We start from the raw sequence: 18,605 nt of genomic DNA, 5'->3' as shown, positions 1-18,605 counted from the left end.
ATGTTCTACAACACCAGGTTAGTTCACGGATTCTGCCCTGGAGTCCCAACAAATCCCGGCATGCCGGTGGGGGTAAAGACTCAGATCCCTCAGCTGATAAATAAGGAACTACTGCAGGCCATCCTGGTTTCTGAGGTTGGAACTCAGGGTCTCCCTGCCTTGGTACATACATGCACACACAAGCCTGAGGGAGAAAGACAAGTTTACACAGACTCAATCGTCTAGAACTGAACTGTCCAAATACAGATGGCCGCTAACAACATGTGGCTAGCGAGCACTTGAAATGCGGCTAATCCAAACTGAGATGCGTTCAGCATAAAACACTCTAAGTATACACTAAAGTACGAAACGTTCTTTATATCGTACAAGGACTTTATACCAAAAAAGTGTAAAATACCTCCACAATCCTTTATGTTGAAACGTATAGCTTGTTTATGTTGGACATACTAGGTTAAATAAAACAGGTCACTAAAATAAATTTTACCTGTTTCTTTTTATTTTTATTACGTAGCTACCAGAAAACCTTTAATTACTTAGACAGCTCACATTATGCTTCTGTTGGGCTAGAGATAGTGGATAATGCTAGTCTAGAAATCTCCATTTAAACAAAATATCGCCACTCCTTTGGAAGCGAAATATTATGTTAGATAATAGCAAACTCCAACCAAGAAAATCCCCACCTCCCTCTTTTCAGCATATTTATTACGTACGGCACTCATTTCACTGCCAATTTGCCAGATGACTCTAGGATCTCCTCCACTTTCGTGCCAGCCTTCGCAGTAGCCCTCTCCTGGGCTCAACCTCCCTCCACCCAACTCCCAAGCTCCCGACTGTCACGGCCCGCCTCCCAAACCTCAGCTGGCACACTCAACACTCTGTTTCTTCCTCCCTCTGCTCCCACTACTCCTTCACCCTGGGGGACACCCTCTTTTTCTCATGACTCATGTATGTGACTTCACATCAATTCACAGGATCGCCACGGAACTCCACTTTTCAGCCCCTCCGTCTATCAGTGTGTCAGGATATTCTGCGTTAAGTCAAACTGTAAAACAATCTATGTACTTTTAAAGAATAAAAGAACTCACTGCAGTTCAAACTCACAACCACCTGCCAAATTCCTAGAATGGCTGGCGTGTACTGGAAGGAAGGGTCAAGACCACACAAAGTGTGATCCGTTTATGCACAAAAACTGTTAAAACTGAATAATCTGAGTTTTATCTCTTTTTATTTTCTATGTCCTTCCTTTGAAGAGGGTAATAAACAAGGCAATGTCCCAAAGACAGGCGTATGAAAAGAAAAGTCCCCACACGTTAACACAAAATTAGGCAAATTCAGTCATGAAGAATGTGGTTCTTAATCTGGGACACAGAAATGCAGGTCTGGACCCCTGAAAGTGTGGGCAAGGTTCCAAGGGTGTGTGCATATACACATCTGTGACAAGAGTCTGCAGCTGTCATCACATTTCAAAGGGTCTGTGACCCAGTGAGTAGTACTACTGCTGTAGGACTTAAAAATGAAAATCAATGAAATTTTGAGGTAAAGAAAGTCATCTATTTACATGACAAATAGCTTAAGACACCAGTGCCTGTATGCCTATAGTTACTAAGTCCGTTACAGTGCACGTCTGTTAACTCTGTGTATCTTCACAGTATGATCTTCACCACAACTTGCGAAGTGTAACCACTCAGCACCTTCTGTTCCGTTCTGTTCGGTTTTCCCATTACAATTCTTCCAGCATAATTTTTTGACAGCAAGTGTATGACTTTGGCTAAAACAAAGACAGAGAAATCATGAAATGAACGTATGCTATGACTACAAAATATTTTACCTACATATTCACTTAATTACTATGCCCTTGCTATCAATGTTAACATAAATGGAAGTCAAAACCTGAACATCAAAATGTACAGGTTTTACAAAAAGCAGAATCAGACCTACAAATACAGAGAACAAACTGATGGTTGTCAGAGGGCTGTGGGGTGGAGGGTTGGCCAGAACAGATGAAGGGGAGAGGGAGATATGGGATTCCAGGTATAGAATGAGTAAGTCACAGGAATAAAAGGCACAGCGTAAGGAATACAGTCAACAGTACAGTAATTGTGATATAAAAGGGCAGATGGCAGCTACACTTGTGGGGAACATAGAATAATGTATGAACTAAGTTGTACACCTGAAACTAAGGTAACGCTGTATGTCAACTATACTCAAATGAAAAAAATGGCAAAAAAGTTTTTAAAAATTAGAGGTTTTAAAATACCATCACTAATAATTTTGCAATTTTATCCTAACCTTGAAAACATCTTACTCTATTTACTTAAAACTGTCACACTAAATATCTTACTTAATGAAAAAGGATACCACCAGCGTGATACAGACAATGAATTTCTGTCGAATTTTCTTTCGATGATCAGTGGAATTCACGAAATGGCTATTAAAATCAGTCTTTCAGGTAACATTACTAAATGGGTTTCTTTTTTAAAGAATTCTAACTTGGGGCGCCTCGGTGGCTCAGTCGGTTAAGCGGCCGACTTCGGCTCAGGTCATGATCTCGCGGTCCGTGAGTTTGAGCCCCGCGTCGGGCTCTGTGCTGACAGCTCGGAGCCTGGAGCCTGTTTCAGATTCTGTGTCTCCCTCTCTCTGACCCTCCCCTGTTCATACTCTGTCTTTCCCTATCTCAAAAATAAATAAAACGTTAAAAAAAAAAAAAAAAAAAAAAAGAAAAGAAAGAATTCTAACTTTGCAACATATTCCAGATTATTTTATTCCCTTGACATCCCTCTGACATAGAAGGGACTCTTACTCACATGTTCACTGCTGGGTAAGGAAACATAATGAAAGATTTAATAAACTGCCCAATGAAACAACCTTGGACTCCAACGTGACCTCTAAATGCATGACCTTGGGCAACACACTCCTGTTAATGCCCCCTCAACCCCATGGCCTAGAATGCCACCATAGGTTATTAATAAATCCCTAGGAGAATAGAACACCCTCTACAAATTCAACCTGCAAATCAGACCTCTGAACCAAGGAAGAATAAAGTAAAAAACCTAAGTAGGTTTTAAGGCAGTCAACCCTGAAAACAATACCAGAGCACACAATTATACTTTCAGCTGTTGAGAGCCCAAGCGTCACCAGATGCACTCTCGGTAGGAATGAAACACAACCTTGAGGTAAAGAAACGCGTTTTAAAAATCAGCATACCACAGCCTACACAACCACACGACCTGCAAGTGGCCACCCTGGAGGTTACATGCGGCTCGACAGGGCTGTCGTCCAGTAGCCCTTCCTGAACGTCTTCTCAAGGCAATGCTCCCATTCTCTGCAGGCTAGGACTTGAGCACTACCCTCAACGCTACTGACCCTTCCGCGAGTTTGAGTCTCATTTCCGGAGGCAGTCAAGAGTCCTCTGGAGATGAGCTTCACGAATAAAATCAATGCCAAACTTAAAAAAAAAAGGGACCAAACGAGTACAACTATAAAAAGGTATTAGAATTGGTTTTCTTGCATCATAGTGAGCTGCTTCTGAACACAATTCCTAAAGAGAAGTTCCAGAAATATTTTAAGTGACACAAACATCACAGGAAGCTCATTATAGATACTATTAAAGATTTCTCATTTCATCAGAGGAATGGTGGAAGTACTGACACATTACTGAAACAAGTATATATAATACAGTTGACCCTTACACAACACAGGTTTGAACTGCACGGGTCCACTTATACACGGATTTGTTTCAATTCACATAGCACAGTCTCATAAATGTATTTTCTCCTATGATTTCTTAATATTTTGTTTTCCCTAGGTTACTTTATTGTAAGAATACACTACCTAATACATATATCATACAAAATATGGGTCAATCCGTTGTTCATCACTAAGGCTTCCAATCAACAGTAGGCCATTAGTAATTAGCTCCTGCGGAGTTGAAAGGTACACACTTCTAACTCCCATGCTGTTCAAGGACCGACTGTATACTGCTTCCCAGGGGAGCTACTTTGAGGAACAGTACTTATTTAGCTATACAAGCTTTAAGATGGTGAATTTCTTTTTTTTTGGGTAATATTCTTTAAATCTAGCACATTAATAGAGCAAGCACCATAGGCAGGGCAGGGTGAAAGGAAGGAAAACAGAAGGGAGGGGAGTCCAGGAAGAGAGAAAATTTCTAATGACTGGAAAATGAAATTTCAAATGAATACTTCACTGACGTATTCCCTTCTTCAGTAAGCAACAGCATGAACCATTTCAACTGCTAAACCCAGCATCAGAGAGGTGGGAAAGAAGCCAAAAGGGCAGCAGGAATAAAGAGAAATCACATTTTAACAAGTGCAATTATTATGAGCACTAACATACTTCGCTAACAAGGAGACAAACTCCCCTGGATGAAATATCACATAAAAGACATGTGGCTCACAGGTCTTTCTCCATCAAGCCCATCACTTTCATCATGACACTGTCATTTGGAATTGTATTTGAAATTCTATTTTGAACAGTTCACACATATGAAGGTTGAAGGATCCTTAAAAAAATCTGACAGAATGGGGTTACTGACTTTTTGATAATTTAGACATTGTTAAAGCATAAAATGGATTAAAATTAGGTTAAAAAATGATCCTGCTGTCTAGGTGGGTGAGGGTGGGGAGAAGGGTGTAAATGACAGGTGCTCTAAGCCAGCAGGAGGCAACGGCCTGTGCCCAGGGAGCACTTACCAGGCTTAAAATCACTCATGTGGCTTTGAGGGGCACTTGAGTTTGCTCCCCATCATGGGATCTGAGCTGACATGTTCAAACAAGATGAGGCTACCAAAACACAATCTACAACATTTCAAAACATCACCAACATTTTTAATCCAGTTTTATTAAAAATCTACCGTAGTCACATTCTAGACCGCTTCATTATGAAAATCACTTTCATCTCAAACGTATTGTGTATAAAGACAATAGTATGCAGCAAGCAACCGGCTGAAGCAAACTTTTAAAAACCAAGTGCAACACAGCAGCAAGCATCAATCTAAAGAGGCTACTGCAGAACACAGAAGTATCACTTAGTGGTAAGCACCTTAATCGAGATCTGTGTTCCTCTCCATGTGAATGTGGCATCAATTCACCACGGAAGACAAATACCACATGATCTCACTTATACGTGGAATCTTTAAAAAAACAAACAAAAACAAACTCATGGAAGAAGAGATCAGATTTATGGTTACCAGATGCAGACGGTGGGGAGAGGGGGAATCAGAGGAAGGTGGTCGAAAGGTACAAACTGCCGACAGTAAGACAAATAAGTACTAGGGACGGAATGTACACATGATGACTACAAAGAATGCTGCTGGATGATGCAGAGGGAAGTCGTTTAGAGAGTGAATCCTAAGGGTTCTCATCACAAGGAGAGATTTTTTTCTCTTTTTTCTTCTTTCTCTTCTTTTTACTGTAGCTACACAAGCAGATGGATGTAAGTTGAAGCTATAATCATTTCACGGTGTATGTAAACCTTGCTGTACCCCTTAAACATGCAGTGACGTATGTCGATTACTTCTCAATAAAACTGGAAAAAAAGTGCCACTAAATGCTTTATAACAAATATAATTACAATTTGTATAATTATAACAAAATCTAATCTTATGGAAGCAAAAATAGTAAAATACCTTTGACTTGTTTCTACACAGTGAGTCCAGTCATTTATTTCTGGAACTTGATCAGTTTTTCTCCAAGTGTATAAACAAATCTTTCCGCACTCTAATCCTACGGCAACAACGTATCTATTTTTAAGGGAGGAGAAGACGGTGATTAATTAGCATGAATTTCTGTTATCTCCATTATCACTCTAAAGTATTTCTTTACAGTGTTCCCAACTGTCCATGGGGGCACCTGGGTGGCTCAGTCGCTTGAGTGTCTGACTCTTGGTTTCAGCTCAGGTCATGATCTCGTGGTTCGGGAGTTTGAGCCCCGCATCAGACTCTATGCTGACAGTGCAGAACCTGCTTAGAATTCTCTCTCTCTGCACTTACTGTCTGCTTTCTCTCTCTCTCTCTCTCTCTCTCTCTCTCTCTCTCACTCTCAAATAAACTTTAAAAATCAGGGGTGCCTGGGTGGCGCAGTCAGTTGAGCGTCCGACTTCAGCCAGGTCACGATCTCGCGGTCCGTGAGTTCGAGCCCCGCGTCAGGCTCTGGGCTGATGGCTCAGAGCCTGGAGCCTGTTTCCGATTCTGTGTCTCCCTCTCTCTCTGCCCCTCCCCCGTTCATGCTCTGTCTCTCTCTGTCCCAAAAATAAAAATAAAAAAACGTTGAAAAAAAAAATTAAAAAAAAAAAAAAAAAATCAAATGGCTATTGTTTTTTTTAATGTTTACTTATTTTGAGAGAGACAGAAAGCACGTGTGTGCACATGCATGCATGGGGCAGGGGGAGAGAGAGAGGGAGAGAAAACCCCAAGTAGTCTCCACGCTGTCAGCACCAAGTCCGACACGGGGCTCCATGCGAGGCTCGATCCCAAGAACTATGAGATCATGACCTGAGCTGAAATCAGACGTCAGAAGCTGGACTGACTAAGCCACCCAGGCATCCTCAAAAGGCTCTACTGAAAAGCACCAGCCCACGAGACCAGGCACTGCTCTGTTACGTCCTCATGGAGCCTCCTCTCTACCGAGGGTGCACCAAGTCCTCCCCTGTCCTCTGCTAGCAAAGCCCACAAGCCAGTGTTGCCCTGGCCGGCTGCAGGGACCCTTGTTCTACTGTGGATGCCATTACTGAGAAAGCACCAGGTTCTAAATTTGGTGAAATACGATCCTCTGAGCCACACTCCCAATCCCCGTTTTCCCCACTCCGAGTATGATCAAGTTCTATCAATTTAACAATTCTTACGAGAAACATAAGCATTATGAAAAAAAAATCGCAACTTGGAAGCTAAGAGAAATAACAAATAACAAATTAAAGTATAGAGGGCTACATCTTAAGAAACCAAGTGGTTGTAGCAAAAACTTAAAACAAAGCCCCGCTCAGAGACTGACCGTTGGGCACAGTTAAGCACGGGGCAGACACTGACGGCTGTCACTGCTCCCCCCACATCCAGGACAGAGGAGCAGGGACCAATGTTGTGCTCGACGGAGTCATCACTGGAGTCACACTCACCCCAGACAACCACCTAACACAGAGAGATCAAATTCTGTGAAGACTTCTCTTTGCAAGACTTCCAGCAATGCATTAGAGTATCAATGGCACAGATAAATGCAAAATATTCACTCTAGCATTTAAAAAAATGCCTCGTTTACATTTGTGGATTATGTTCTAGATTTCAAAGTATTTCAAGCATCAGAGGGAAGCCAGACGACTTGTGTAGTAGACACAAGTCTCTGAGTCCTCAACTACCTAACTGTGCCGGTCCAAAGATGGACTCTCCCTGCCCAGAGACCAGAGATTGTCTAGCACGCTCTTTTATGCTCAGGAAACCAGTTCTGATCCAGGGAGTCCACTGGTCAGATCCTCACCAAGAGGCTCGTGCACCTCTCCAAGAAGCTACCACACAGCGTATGGGGACCGATCAAGTCCTGGATTTTCTCTACACCACCACTGGCACTAAGGGAACAACTCAGCAGTCACGAGGACCTAACCTTCACGATACCCTGCATAAGAAAGGAAGCTTCCCTGGAAGCTCACACTTCTCGGGGGTGGGACTGGTCACGAAGAATAGAGAGGGAAGTGAAGTGGACAAGAGCTATAAAATGCAAGACCAAAGCAAGATTCCAAGCAGAAGGCTCTGTCCAAGTACACAGAAGTACACTTCTGAGAATGTGTGGTGGTGATGCTCTCTGTCCATTTCAGCTTAGAGGCACAGGTGGACCATCTGCTACTGGGGGGGGGGGGGGGGGTTGGGAGGTGGGGGGGCTGTGGAGGGCAGAAGCAGTCCTGCTTCCTCAGCAGTGAGCACAGCACAGGCACATAAATGCCAGGGAAGAAATGAACAGGCAAATGAATGCAAGTGAAAGTCTAACAGAAACAGGTTTAGAGGCTGACATTTCTGTGTTTGCAGGTCCATGCTAGCCCCCTGCTTCAGTGATTTGTACCATCACGACAACTGGAGGGGGCAAGGGGAGGAAAGGAAATGCTCAATTGCCTCGCCGTCTCTGGTCTGCAGGCACTACAGAAAAAGGAGAGGACATTTTATTTTTTTTTTAACGTTTATTTTTTTTTTTAACGTTTATTTATTTTTGAGAGAAAAAGAGTGCGTGAGTGAGGGAAGAGCAGAGAGAGAAGGAGACACAGAATCCAAAGCAGGCTCCAGGCTCTGAGCTGTCAAGCACAGAGCCCGACACGGGACTCAAACTCACAAACCCAACTGCCAAAGTTGGATGCTTAACCAACTGAGCCCCCCAGGCACCCCAAGGAAAGGACCTTTTATTTTTATTTTTATATATTTTTTAAACGTTTATTTATTTTTGAGACATAGAGACAGAGCATGAATGGGGGAGGGTCAGAGAGAGAGGGAGACACAGAATCTGAAACAGGCTCCAGGCTCTGAGCTGTCAGCACAGAGCCTGACGCGGGGCTCGAACTCACGGACCGTGAGATCATGACCTGAGCTGAAGACGGACGCTCAACCGACTGAGCCACCCAGGCGCCCCGGAAAGGACCTTTTAAATAAAGAGTGCGATGGGGCACCTGGGTGGCTCAGTCGGTTGGGTGTTCAACTCTTAGTTTCAGCTCAGGTCATAGTCTCATGGTTTCTGAGTTCGAGCCTCACATCGGGCTCTGCAATGACAGTGTGGAGTCTGCTTGGGATTCTCTCTTTCTCTCTGCTCCTCCCACACACACACTCTCTCAGAATAAATAAATAAACTTAAAAAAAAGAAAAAAAAAAGAAAAAGAAAAAGAAAAGAATGTGAGAACAGCAAAGACCAGAAGATAGGGTGAGGGCCATGGTCAAGAGTCTACTACTAGCTAACTTGTTTTATTTTTTTGAAGCTTGAGAAACACATACACACACACACTGCTTCCTCCCATGAATGAAAAGGCAATAATCATTTACTATAGAAACAAATCTTTAATTCATAACAGTATGAAAAAGAAAAGAAGCAACTATTTTCCTCCTTATGCCCATTCACCGCCTCCTGCTCTCCTTGTTAGTTTTGGACCATTTCATTTACTACTTCTCTCCCATTAAGGCCATTTGATGACCATCATGTGTCTGAAAGGCTTTCTTTTCATATTGGATATTTTGGAGATGGGTATTTGCAAAATTTAACAAGAAAGCCTTTTTATGCATGCATACAAAAAAAACACAGTATACATAGATTTTTTAAAAATTGTATCAGGGTCAGGATTATGTGTTTTCTATCCGAACATACCTGTAATATTATTTCACATTTTAAAAAATATGACGTTAAAAAGAATTACCTTTTTGTCCCGACTCCCAGTGAAGAAATACATGCTATCAGGACTCCAATCACAAGACCAAATAATTCTACTGTGCACAGCAGTTATCTTGTTGGTGAAGGCGAAGAGGCTGAAAATTGGGTCTGAAAGAATCACCACACATACCACTCACAAGGCAGACAGAAATCTAGGTTTTTCTCTGTCAGAAATCTATGTTTATGTGCCATATACATCACATCCTGTAGTAACCAATTACACATGCTGACTTTTGCAACAGACCATGGCTCAGCGGCTGACCCTCATCAGAAGGCAATGGGCATATAGTTAGTTTCCTGGTAGGGAACACTTTTATATTACTAGTCACTCTCTAGTGACAGATGGCAACCATCTTCCAGGCACTTAACTGAAGGTTCAACTTATGCCCATGAAAGAAGCCTGAACAATTTAACTTTACTCAGGAAGTAGCCCGATTTACATATATGGAAAAAAGATTAATGTACTCTTAAAAACAAAACAAAACAAACAAAACAAAAAAACAAATGAAAACCTTAAAAAATCTTTACCCTTGTAAGATTTAAATGTAAGGTAACTTCTAGTCCTTATATGGACTAAACCTAAAACACATTAATTACTTACAAAGAGGGAAGAGGAATGCATCTATTAATTCGTAATCCATAAAGACACAACAGTTTATGGGTATATTTTTGGTATCACGCTAACTTTTTAAAATCACTAGTTGCAAAAGGAGTCAGTCTGTTCTAACATATAATGTTCAATATGTCAGTCTCTAAAGTACAAGAAACTAAAAGACTATGAATATCACAAGATAGATCTGCATGCAAGTTCTATCAATAGAAAAATTAAAACAGAAATTAAATAACACAAAGATATTTTAAATACTCTCTAAAGTTTACCCAAAGAAACCAGGGGAATACAAATACACCTTGCTCCAACAACACAATTTTTTTTCCCTTTTGTTTTTAATTTATGCCAGGCTCAGGGCAGAACGCAGGTAGGTGTTAATATCTTGCCCACGGGCCACGGTATTCACAGACGGATACCGAAAATGCCCTTCCTAATTATCAAAGTGACAGGGGGAAGTAGGAAAAGGTAAAAATAATGTCCTTTTAGGTTTCATAATTTAATTGTGTCTTCATTAATCCTGTACCATAAAATCCTAGCTCAAAATATACTATCCATTTGGTTTTACACTGGCATTCTGTAACCATCCACAAAATCTGTTTTTATAGCTTATATTTTTATATGTATACATTTTTTGTATTTTATATTTTTATATTTTGTATTTTTATGTTTAACTGAGATGTCTGAACACATGCCATCCCAACTAGATAATCACAAGGAAGTCAACTCAAAGATCGTCTGCATTTAAATCTTACAAGGAAGGTCAAGTCTTCCTCACTTATAACACAACACTGAAAGGTTTCATAACAGAGACTCTGTCCTTCACCCTGTTATTATTTCTATTCCTCTTCACCTAGTAGCTACTCAAGGGAGATAAAATGCTCACAAGTGTTTCACTAATAATCTTCCAATCAGAAGCTACTTTACCTAATTCAGGTGAGACTGTGTCCTGCCTTTTCCACAGTGACCAAGTTCGATCTCTGGAAACAGCTAGTAAGAACCTGTCGTTAGGTGAGAAGGCCATCTGTGTGACAGTCAAACTGTGGAAAACTAAATTCTGCACCTGTTTCCAAGAGGTAGTGTTCCAAAGAATGATAGCTGCATGCTCTTTCTTAGCTGCCTGTAGGTAGAGATGAAACAATCAAGCAATTTAAGTTAAAATGAACTGAAAAAAAAAAAAAAAACACATTTAAAAAACAGTATACTGTTTTTTGGGTATATTTTTTCTATGGGTATATTTCTATGGGTATATTTTCTATGGGTATATTTTATGTATATGTATAAATGGAAAAAAAAAATTCTGAGGAGATACATACTACGAGCCAATGTAACCTTGGGAAAAGGAAGACTGGGACTAAGATAGGTGACTCATCAGAGACTGGCATTGTCATCACAGAGTTTCAACATTTTACAAGAAGCATATATTTGCGTATTAATTGTATAGTTAATAGTTTAGAGACTTTCACTTCTGGTCAACATGATGGAGTAACAGGGACGAACGAGACTGCACTGGTGTGACAGAACTAAAAAACTAGACTTAACACCCGAAAATAACAACACTCCAAAATATGAGATATCTGGCAACAAAGAACACTGATCTCTGAGAGACAAAATGAAACTCAGAGTAGAAAAGCTAAAAGAAAAAGAAAAGACCACCACTCAACTCTAGGACAATTTTAAGCAGCAACATATAGGTATAACTAGAGTCTCCAAAAAGGATGAAAAGAAAAAATACTGAAAAAGATAATGGCTGATAAATTTTGAAATTTGATAGAAACAATGAACCTACAGATCCAAGAGGTTCCAGAAAAACCCAAGCACAGAAAACATGAAGAAAATTATACCAACAATAAGCAAATTGTTTAAAATCAGCCATAAAAAAAATGCAGTTGGAGGGGAAAAAACCCATCACTAAGACACAAAAAAATTATAGCAGACTCCAATCAGAGCAATACAAGTCAAAAAAAAAAAAAAAAAGAAAAAGAAAAAGAAAAGGAAAAAGAAAAACGGAGCTACATCTTTAATGTACTGAAAGGAAAACCAACATTTTTTTTTACCCACTATAAAAATCATTCCAAAATGAAGGAGAAATAGGTTTTTGCAGACAGGCAGAAGCTCAAAAAAATTCACGACCAGCAGAAGAGCATTATAAGGAATGTTAAAGGATATCCTCTAGGCAGAAAGACAATGGTATCTGCTGGAAATTTTTGTATTATTTAAATCTCTTCAAAAGAGAACAGACTACTCAAAGAAAAAATGACAATATATGGTGTTAATTCTATGAAGAAGTGAAACAATACCACAAAGGAAACAAAAGTATACTTCTGTAAAGTTCTTAAATCATACCTAAAATAGTCCAACATCACTTAAGGCCGATGTTGGCAAATTAAAAATGTATAGTATATCGGGGCGCCTGGGTGGCTTGGTCGGTTAAGCGTCCGACTTCAGCTCAGGTCATGATCTCACGGCCCATGAGTTCGAGCCCCGCGTCGGGCTCTGTGCTGACAGCTCAGAGCCTGCAGCCTGTTTTAGATTCTGTGTCTCCCTCTCTCTGAGCCTCCCCCGTTCATGCTCTGTCTCTGTCTCAAAAATAAATAAACGTTGAAAAAAAAAATTAAAAAAAAAGTATAGTATAAAATGAAAGACAATCAATAAAATAACATAACAGTTATATGTACTAACCAAACTAATGAAATAAAACGGACTCATAAAAAGTAATCAATTAATCCAAAATAAGTAAAACAGAACAGAGAAAGGATGGATCAAATAGAAAATAAATAGCAAGATGACAGATTTAAATCCAAGCATGTTATTATGTTACATGTAAATGGTCTAACAAATGCCCCTATTAAAATGGAAGATTATCGGGGCCTGGATGGCTCAGTTGGTTAAGCAGCAGACTCTTCGTTTTAGCTCAGGTCATGATCTTGTGGTTGGTGAGTTCAAGCCCCCCATTGGGCTCTGTGCTGAGGGCATGAAGCCTGCTTGGGATTCTCTCTCCCTCTCTCTCTGCCCCTGACCCTATTGTGCTCTCTCTCAAAAATAATAAACAAAAAAAACAAACAAAAAAAAAAGGAAAATTATCAAGATGAGTGAAAAAGCAAGACCTAACTGTAGGCTGCCCTTAAGAAGCCCACTTGATGGGGCGCCTGGGTGGCGCAGTCGGTTAAGCGTCCGACTTCAGCCAGGTCACGATCTCGCGGTCCGTGAGTTCGAGCCCCGCGTCGGGCTCTGGGCTGATGGCTCAGAGCCTGGAGCCTGTTTCCGATTCTGTGTCTCCCTCTCTCTCTGCCCCTCCCCCGTTCATGCTCTGTCTCTCTCTGTCCCAAAAATAAATAAACGTTGGAAAAAAAAAAAAAAAAAAAGAAGCCCACTTGAAAATAAAAGGAAACAAGTAGCTTAAGAGCACAATGATGGAAAAAGATATTTAACTCAAGCACTTCTCAAAAGAAAGTTGGAGTGGCTATTTTAACATTGGACAACATAGATTTGAGAGCACAAAATATTACCAAAAAGAAAGAGAATAATTCCATAATGATAAACTAGTCAACTAATCAAGAGAATATAACAATCATTAATGTTTTAACAGGACGGCCTCAAAATATATAAAAACTGAAATACAAAGATTAAAAGATAAGCCCACAATTATAGTCAGAGATTTCAAAATGCTACTCTCAATAAAACTGAAAGGATAAAGACTTGCACAATACTATCAACCAATCTGACATAATTCATATTTTCAGAACACCCCACCCAACAGAAACAGAATCCACATTCTTTTCATGTGAACATGGAAATTTACCAAGATGAAATTTCAAAGGATTCAAATCATACTATGTTCTCTGACCACAATGAAATTAAATTAGAAATCAATAGTAAAAAGATATCTGGAAAATAGTATATGGACACTAAATAATAAATTTCAAAATAACCTATAGGTAAAAGACAAAAATCAAAGGGAATTTTAAAAATATTTTTAGTTAAGTGTAAATGAAAACAACATATCAAAATTTATGGAATATCTCAAAAATAATACTTAGAAATTTATAGAACTCAACATCCATATTAAAAAGATTTATAATCAATAGCCTCAGCTTTAACCTTATTAAACTAGCGACAGAAGAGGAAATGAAATCTAAGTAAAAGAAAAAAAAACGGCAAAAATCAATGAAATAGAAACAAGAAAAACAGCAGAGGAAAATCAAAACCAAAAGTAGAATTATTTGAAAATATCAAAATATCATGTTTCCTTATCAATTCTCAGAATGCTCCCCCCACAAAAAGAAAAAAGAGGGTGTGAGAGCGAAAATACAAATTGCTAATAGCAGAATAAGAAAGGTAATATCACCAGAGTTTCTTTAGATATTAAAAGTATCATAAGAGAATATTATGAGTAACTTTATGACAACAAATTTGACAATTCAGGTAAAAAGACAAATTTTCTGAAAGATACAAACTACCAAAATACACTCAAGAAAAACTAGATAACCTAAATAGTCCTATATCTACTGAAGATATTATATTTGTAGTTAAAACCTTCCCACAAAGAAAACTCCAGCATCAGTTGGCTTACTGAGGAATTCTCTCAAACATCTGAAAAAGAAATAATCAGGGTGCCTGGGTGGCTCAGTCATTAAGCATCCAAATTTGGCTTTGGTTCTCATGGTTTGTGGGTTCAAGCCCCACGTTGGGCTCTGTGCTGACAGCTCAGAGCCTGGAGCCTGCTTCAGATTCTGTCTCCCTGTCTCTCTGCCCTTCCCCTGTTCACGCTCTGTCTCTCAAAAAATAAACGTCACAAATTCTACACAAACTGTTCCAGAAAACTGCAGGGGAAATATTTCTAAGAGGCTAGCATTACCTTGAAACCAAAACCAGATGAAGCCATTGTAAAGAAAGAAAACTATACACAATATCCTTCATGTACTATACATAAAAGTTTTTAAACAAAAATTTAGTAAAATAAGCCCAACACTATATAAGAAGATAATGTATCACAAACAGATGGGGTTTGGTTCCAGGAATGCAATTTTGGTTTATTATTTGAAAAACCGATCAATGTAATTCACCATGTTAATTAACTAAAGAGGGAAAACCATATGATCATGTCAACAGATGAAGAAAAAATATTCAACAAAATCTATCATTCATTCCTGATAAAAACACTCTCTCAACTAGAAATTGTAGGCAACCTGATAAAGAAGAATCACAAAATCCATAATGGACATAGGGATAATCATCATGGGCAAAGAAGCAATGTTTTGTTCTTTAGGTAAGGAATAAGGCCAAGGATTTCTGCTATCACCATTGGTATCCAACATTAAGACATCCTTATAGGAAAGGAAGAAATAAAACTTTTTATTCATAGGCAACATAAGCATTCATATGGAAAATGCTACAGTATCTACAATAAAGCTACAAGAACTAATAATTAAGTTTAGGAAACTCACAGAATATAAGATTGATAAACAAAAAGCAACTGTATTTCCATGTGTAAATAATGAATAGACATAAAATATACAAATTAAGGGTAAATCTGATAAAATATGTGTAAGATCAGACACTGAAAATTACAAAACAGTCCTAATAATATTAAGATGTTAACACTGGGGAAAACTGGGTGAGAGGTTTTCTATTATCTTTGCAACATTTTGTTAAATCTAGAATTACTCTAAAATAAAAGGTTTACTAAAATAAAATAAAAAACTTAAAAAATAAAATAAAATGAATTAAAATAAGATAAAATCTTTATTAAAAAGAAAAGTTCATTCCTGGGGCATCTGGGTAGCTTAGTTAAGCGTCCAACTTTGGCTCAGGTCATGATCTCATGGTTTCTGAGTTCAAGTACCACATCGGGATCTGTGCTGACAGCTCAGAGCCTGAACCTGCTTCAGATTGTGTCTCCCTCTCTCTCACCCCCTCCTCTGCTTGCTCGGTCTCAAAAATAAATATTAAAAAAAAAAATCATTCCTAAAAAATTAAACACCTAAATAAATGAAAGACATACTGTATTTGTGTGTCCAAAAACCCCCAATATTGTTAAAACGCTCCTCAAATTGAGCTATAGATTCAATGTAATCCCCAAACAATTCCAGTAAGTGTTTTTGTAGAAACTGTCAAGCTGATTCTAAAATTTATATAAAAAAGTGAAGAACCTAGAATAGCCAAAATAACTTTGAAGAGAATTGGAAGATAATTACTTCCTGGTTTTAAGACATATTACAAAAAGCTATACCTATTTAGAGAATGTAGTATTGGCATCAAGAATAAAAGATGAATGGAAAAAAACACAAGTCCAGAAACAGACCTACGCATATATGGACAAGTGATTTTTGACAAAGGTGCAAAAGGCAGTAAGTAAAGGGATAGTCTTTTCAACAAATATGGAACAATTGGATATCCACATGCAAGAAAACCAACTTTAACCTATATTCTAGGTCAAATGCAAAAATTAATTAGGTCTAAACATAAAACTTAAAATCTATAAAACTCAGAGAACCAGATGTGCCCTAGAGTTAGACAAAGATTTCTTACTATACAAAAAGCACAACCCAATACGGAAAAAAATCGGTAAATTAAGCTTCACCAAAACATACAACGTCTGCTCTTTGAAAAACGGGAAATGAAGATAAGTCACTGGGAATAATTATCTAAATTGCATATATCTGATACTTGTATCCAGTGTATACAAAGAACATTTCCAAAATGAGTAATAAGCAAACAATCCAAGAAAGAAATGGGCAAAAGATCTGAACAGGTACTTCATCAATAAAAGATATAGAAAGAAAATTAGCACATGAAAAGATGCCCAATATCATTAGTCATTAGGAAAATGCCAATGACCACCACAATGAGATGTTACACACCAAACAGAATGGTTAAAAAGACTGACCATACTAAGGGTCAGTGAGGGTGTGGAGCAACTGGAACTTGCACTGCTGGCAGGGCAGTAAAAAGGTTTAACTGTTTTGGAAAATAGTTTGGCAGTTTCTTAAAACTTTAAATATACACCTACCATATAATCTAGCAATTCTACTCGGAGGTACTTATTCAACTGAAACGAAAGCATATACCCAAATGAAGACATTATACAAATATTCACAACTGCTTTTATGGGTAAAAGCCAAAAAGTGGAAACAACTCAAATGTCCATTAATAAGTGAAGAGATCAACAAATTGTAATACATCTGTAGAAGGGAAAACTACTTAGCACTAAAAGAGAATCAACTGCATATTCCATTTATATAAATTTTAGAAAACACAAAGTACTCTACCATGACAAAAAGCAGATTAGTGGTTTCCTACGGATGGAGCAGGAGAAGGTAAGAAGGGGCAGGAAAGAGGACCTACCAAGGGGCAGAGGAAATTTCTGGGGTTGATGGCTATGTTCATTATCTTAATTGTGGTTATGATTTCACAGGTATAAACCATATGTCAAAATTTATCAAATTAGCCAGTTTCAACACACAACTTATAAGAAGCTAACAACATCTAAATAAAATTGTTTAAAATGTTAAGTTTCAAAGAAAGATGGATCTAATCATTTGCTTTACCAGTCAAAAACAAAATTGTGGCTGGCATCCTCCGTTCCAGAAACCAAGCCACCTTCAGGTTGGTGCCCAGAAGAACTAGAAGTTTCTATGGATTATTTACCCTTCTACTGGGCAGGTGAGTTTAGACAAACCTTCAGATTTAAACTTTCCAAGCCACACTATCAACCACACTTCTTTTCTACTGTTTATTAAAATATAAAATACTTAGAAAAAGTATACAAATAACAAAATCCAAGTACACATTTGCTACAAGCAAGCCAAGTTGAAAAGGAAATAATCAATTACACATCACTGACAGCGCTGAAAGCTAAAAACGAACTGGCTGCTCAGCAGAAGCATAGCTATTCCTGCCACCAAGCTCTATTCTCCCCCCCAGTCCCCTTAACAGAAGAAGTACTCTCCGTAGCACTCTCACAGACGGGACAACAGGCAAAGCAGCACAGCGATATTTCTTATGATGCCTCTCAATACAGGCTAGCGGCAAGAAGCTGCAGCAAAAGCAGGGACAGAGGGACCTGCCAGATAGGCAACTCACATCATCACGCTTGAAACAAGTAAATATACTTTAGACAATGTAGATAAAACGGGGGGGTCTCAAGACCTTTCAGATGATCCTCCAAACATACTAGTTCACTGCACAGAACAGGGATAAATACGGACTAGGGAGTACGAGATTAGTCTCACAAGCAAACACTGAAAAGTACTACTCTGCAGTGCCCCATGCTAGTGAGCTGGCCACCACCCTGTCCCATCCCGGCACAGGCTGAGCGACCCCACGCACTTTGCTCAGTCCCAAGTCTGTTCCTAGAGAAACGGTCAAACAGAGCGCACTCTGGATTTCATCTTCTCATTCCCCTGTGTCTCCAGGACTCCAATTACTCAAATTATTTATCATATTTTTAGGTCATTTAAAAATACCTGATTAAATAAATCAGGTGTAGATCAGGTCAAACCAAGTATTTAAGAACAAAAGTGTGTGGCAGAAACAGATTTAAAATGCAACTGCAAGCTTTTTATTTTGAGTAAGGTCTACCCCCTACTTGGGGC

At 38.9% G+C, this 18,605-nt stretch overlaps 1 protein-coding gene across 4 annotated transcripts in view; it reads right to left on the bottom strand.

Annotated features, from left to right (window-relative positions):
• Window positions 1-1,208: 1,208 nt before the first annotated feature.
• ELP2 (elongator acetyltransferase complex subunit 2) overlaps window positions 1,209-18,605 on the bottom strand; it is a 43,991-nt gene continuing 26,594 nt past the window's right edge. For 3 of the 4 annotated variants that reach the window (XM_045459358.1, XM_045459357.1, XM_045459359.1), the window contains 5 exons: window positions 10,936-11,128; window positions 9,388-9,509; window positions 7,005-7,138; window positions 5,645-5,758; window positions 1,209-1,768 (listed from right to left, as the gene is read on the bottom strand). In XM_045459358.1, the coding sequence (XP_045315314.1) occupies window positions 1,612-1,768; window positions 5,645-5,758; window positions 7,005-7,138; window positions 9,388-9,509; window positions 10,936-11,128 (720 nt within the window). In that variant the 3' untranslated portion in view covers window positions 1,209-1,611. The remainder of the gene's footprint in view (window positions 1,769-5,644; window positions 5,759-7,004; window positions 7,139-9,387; window positions 9,510-10,935; window positions 11,129-18,605) is intronic. The other variant, XM_045459360.1, reaches the window with a different exon arrangement.

Source organism: Leopardus geoffroyi, chromosome D3 (assembly GCF_018350155.1).
Source record: "Leopardus geoffroyi isolate Oge1 chromosome D3, O.geoffroyi_Oge1_pat1.0, whole genome shotgun sequence".
Lineage (NCBI taxonomy): Eukaryota > Metazoa > Chordata > Mammalia > Carnivora > Felidae > Leopardus > Leopardus geoffroyi.
Note: the sequence above shows the minus strand (reverse complement) of the source record. Positions and strands in the feature narration are given on the sequence as shown.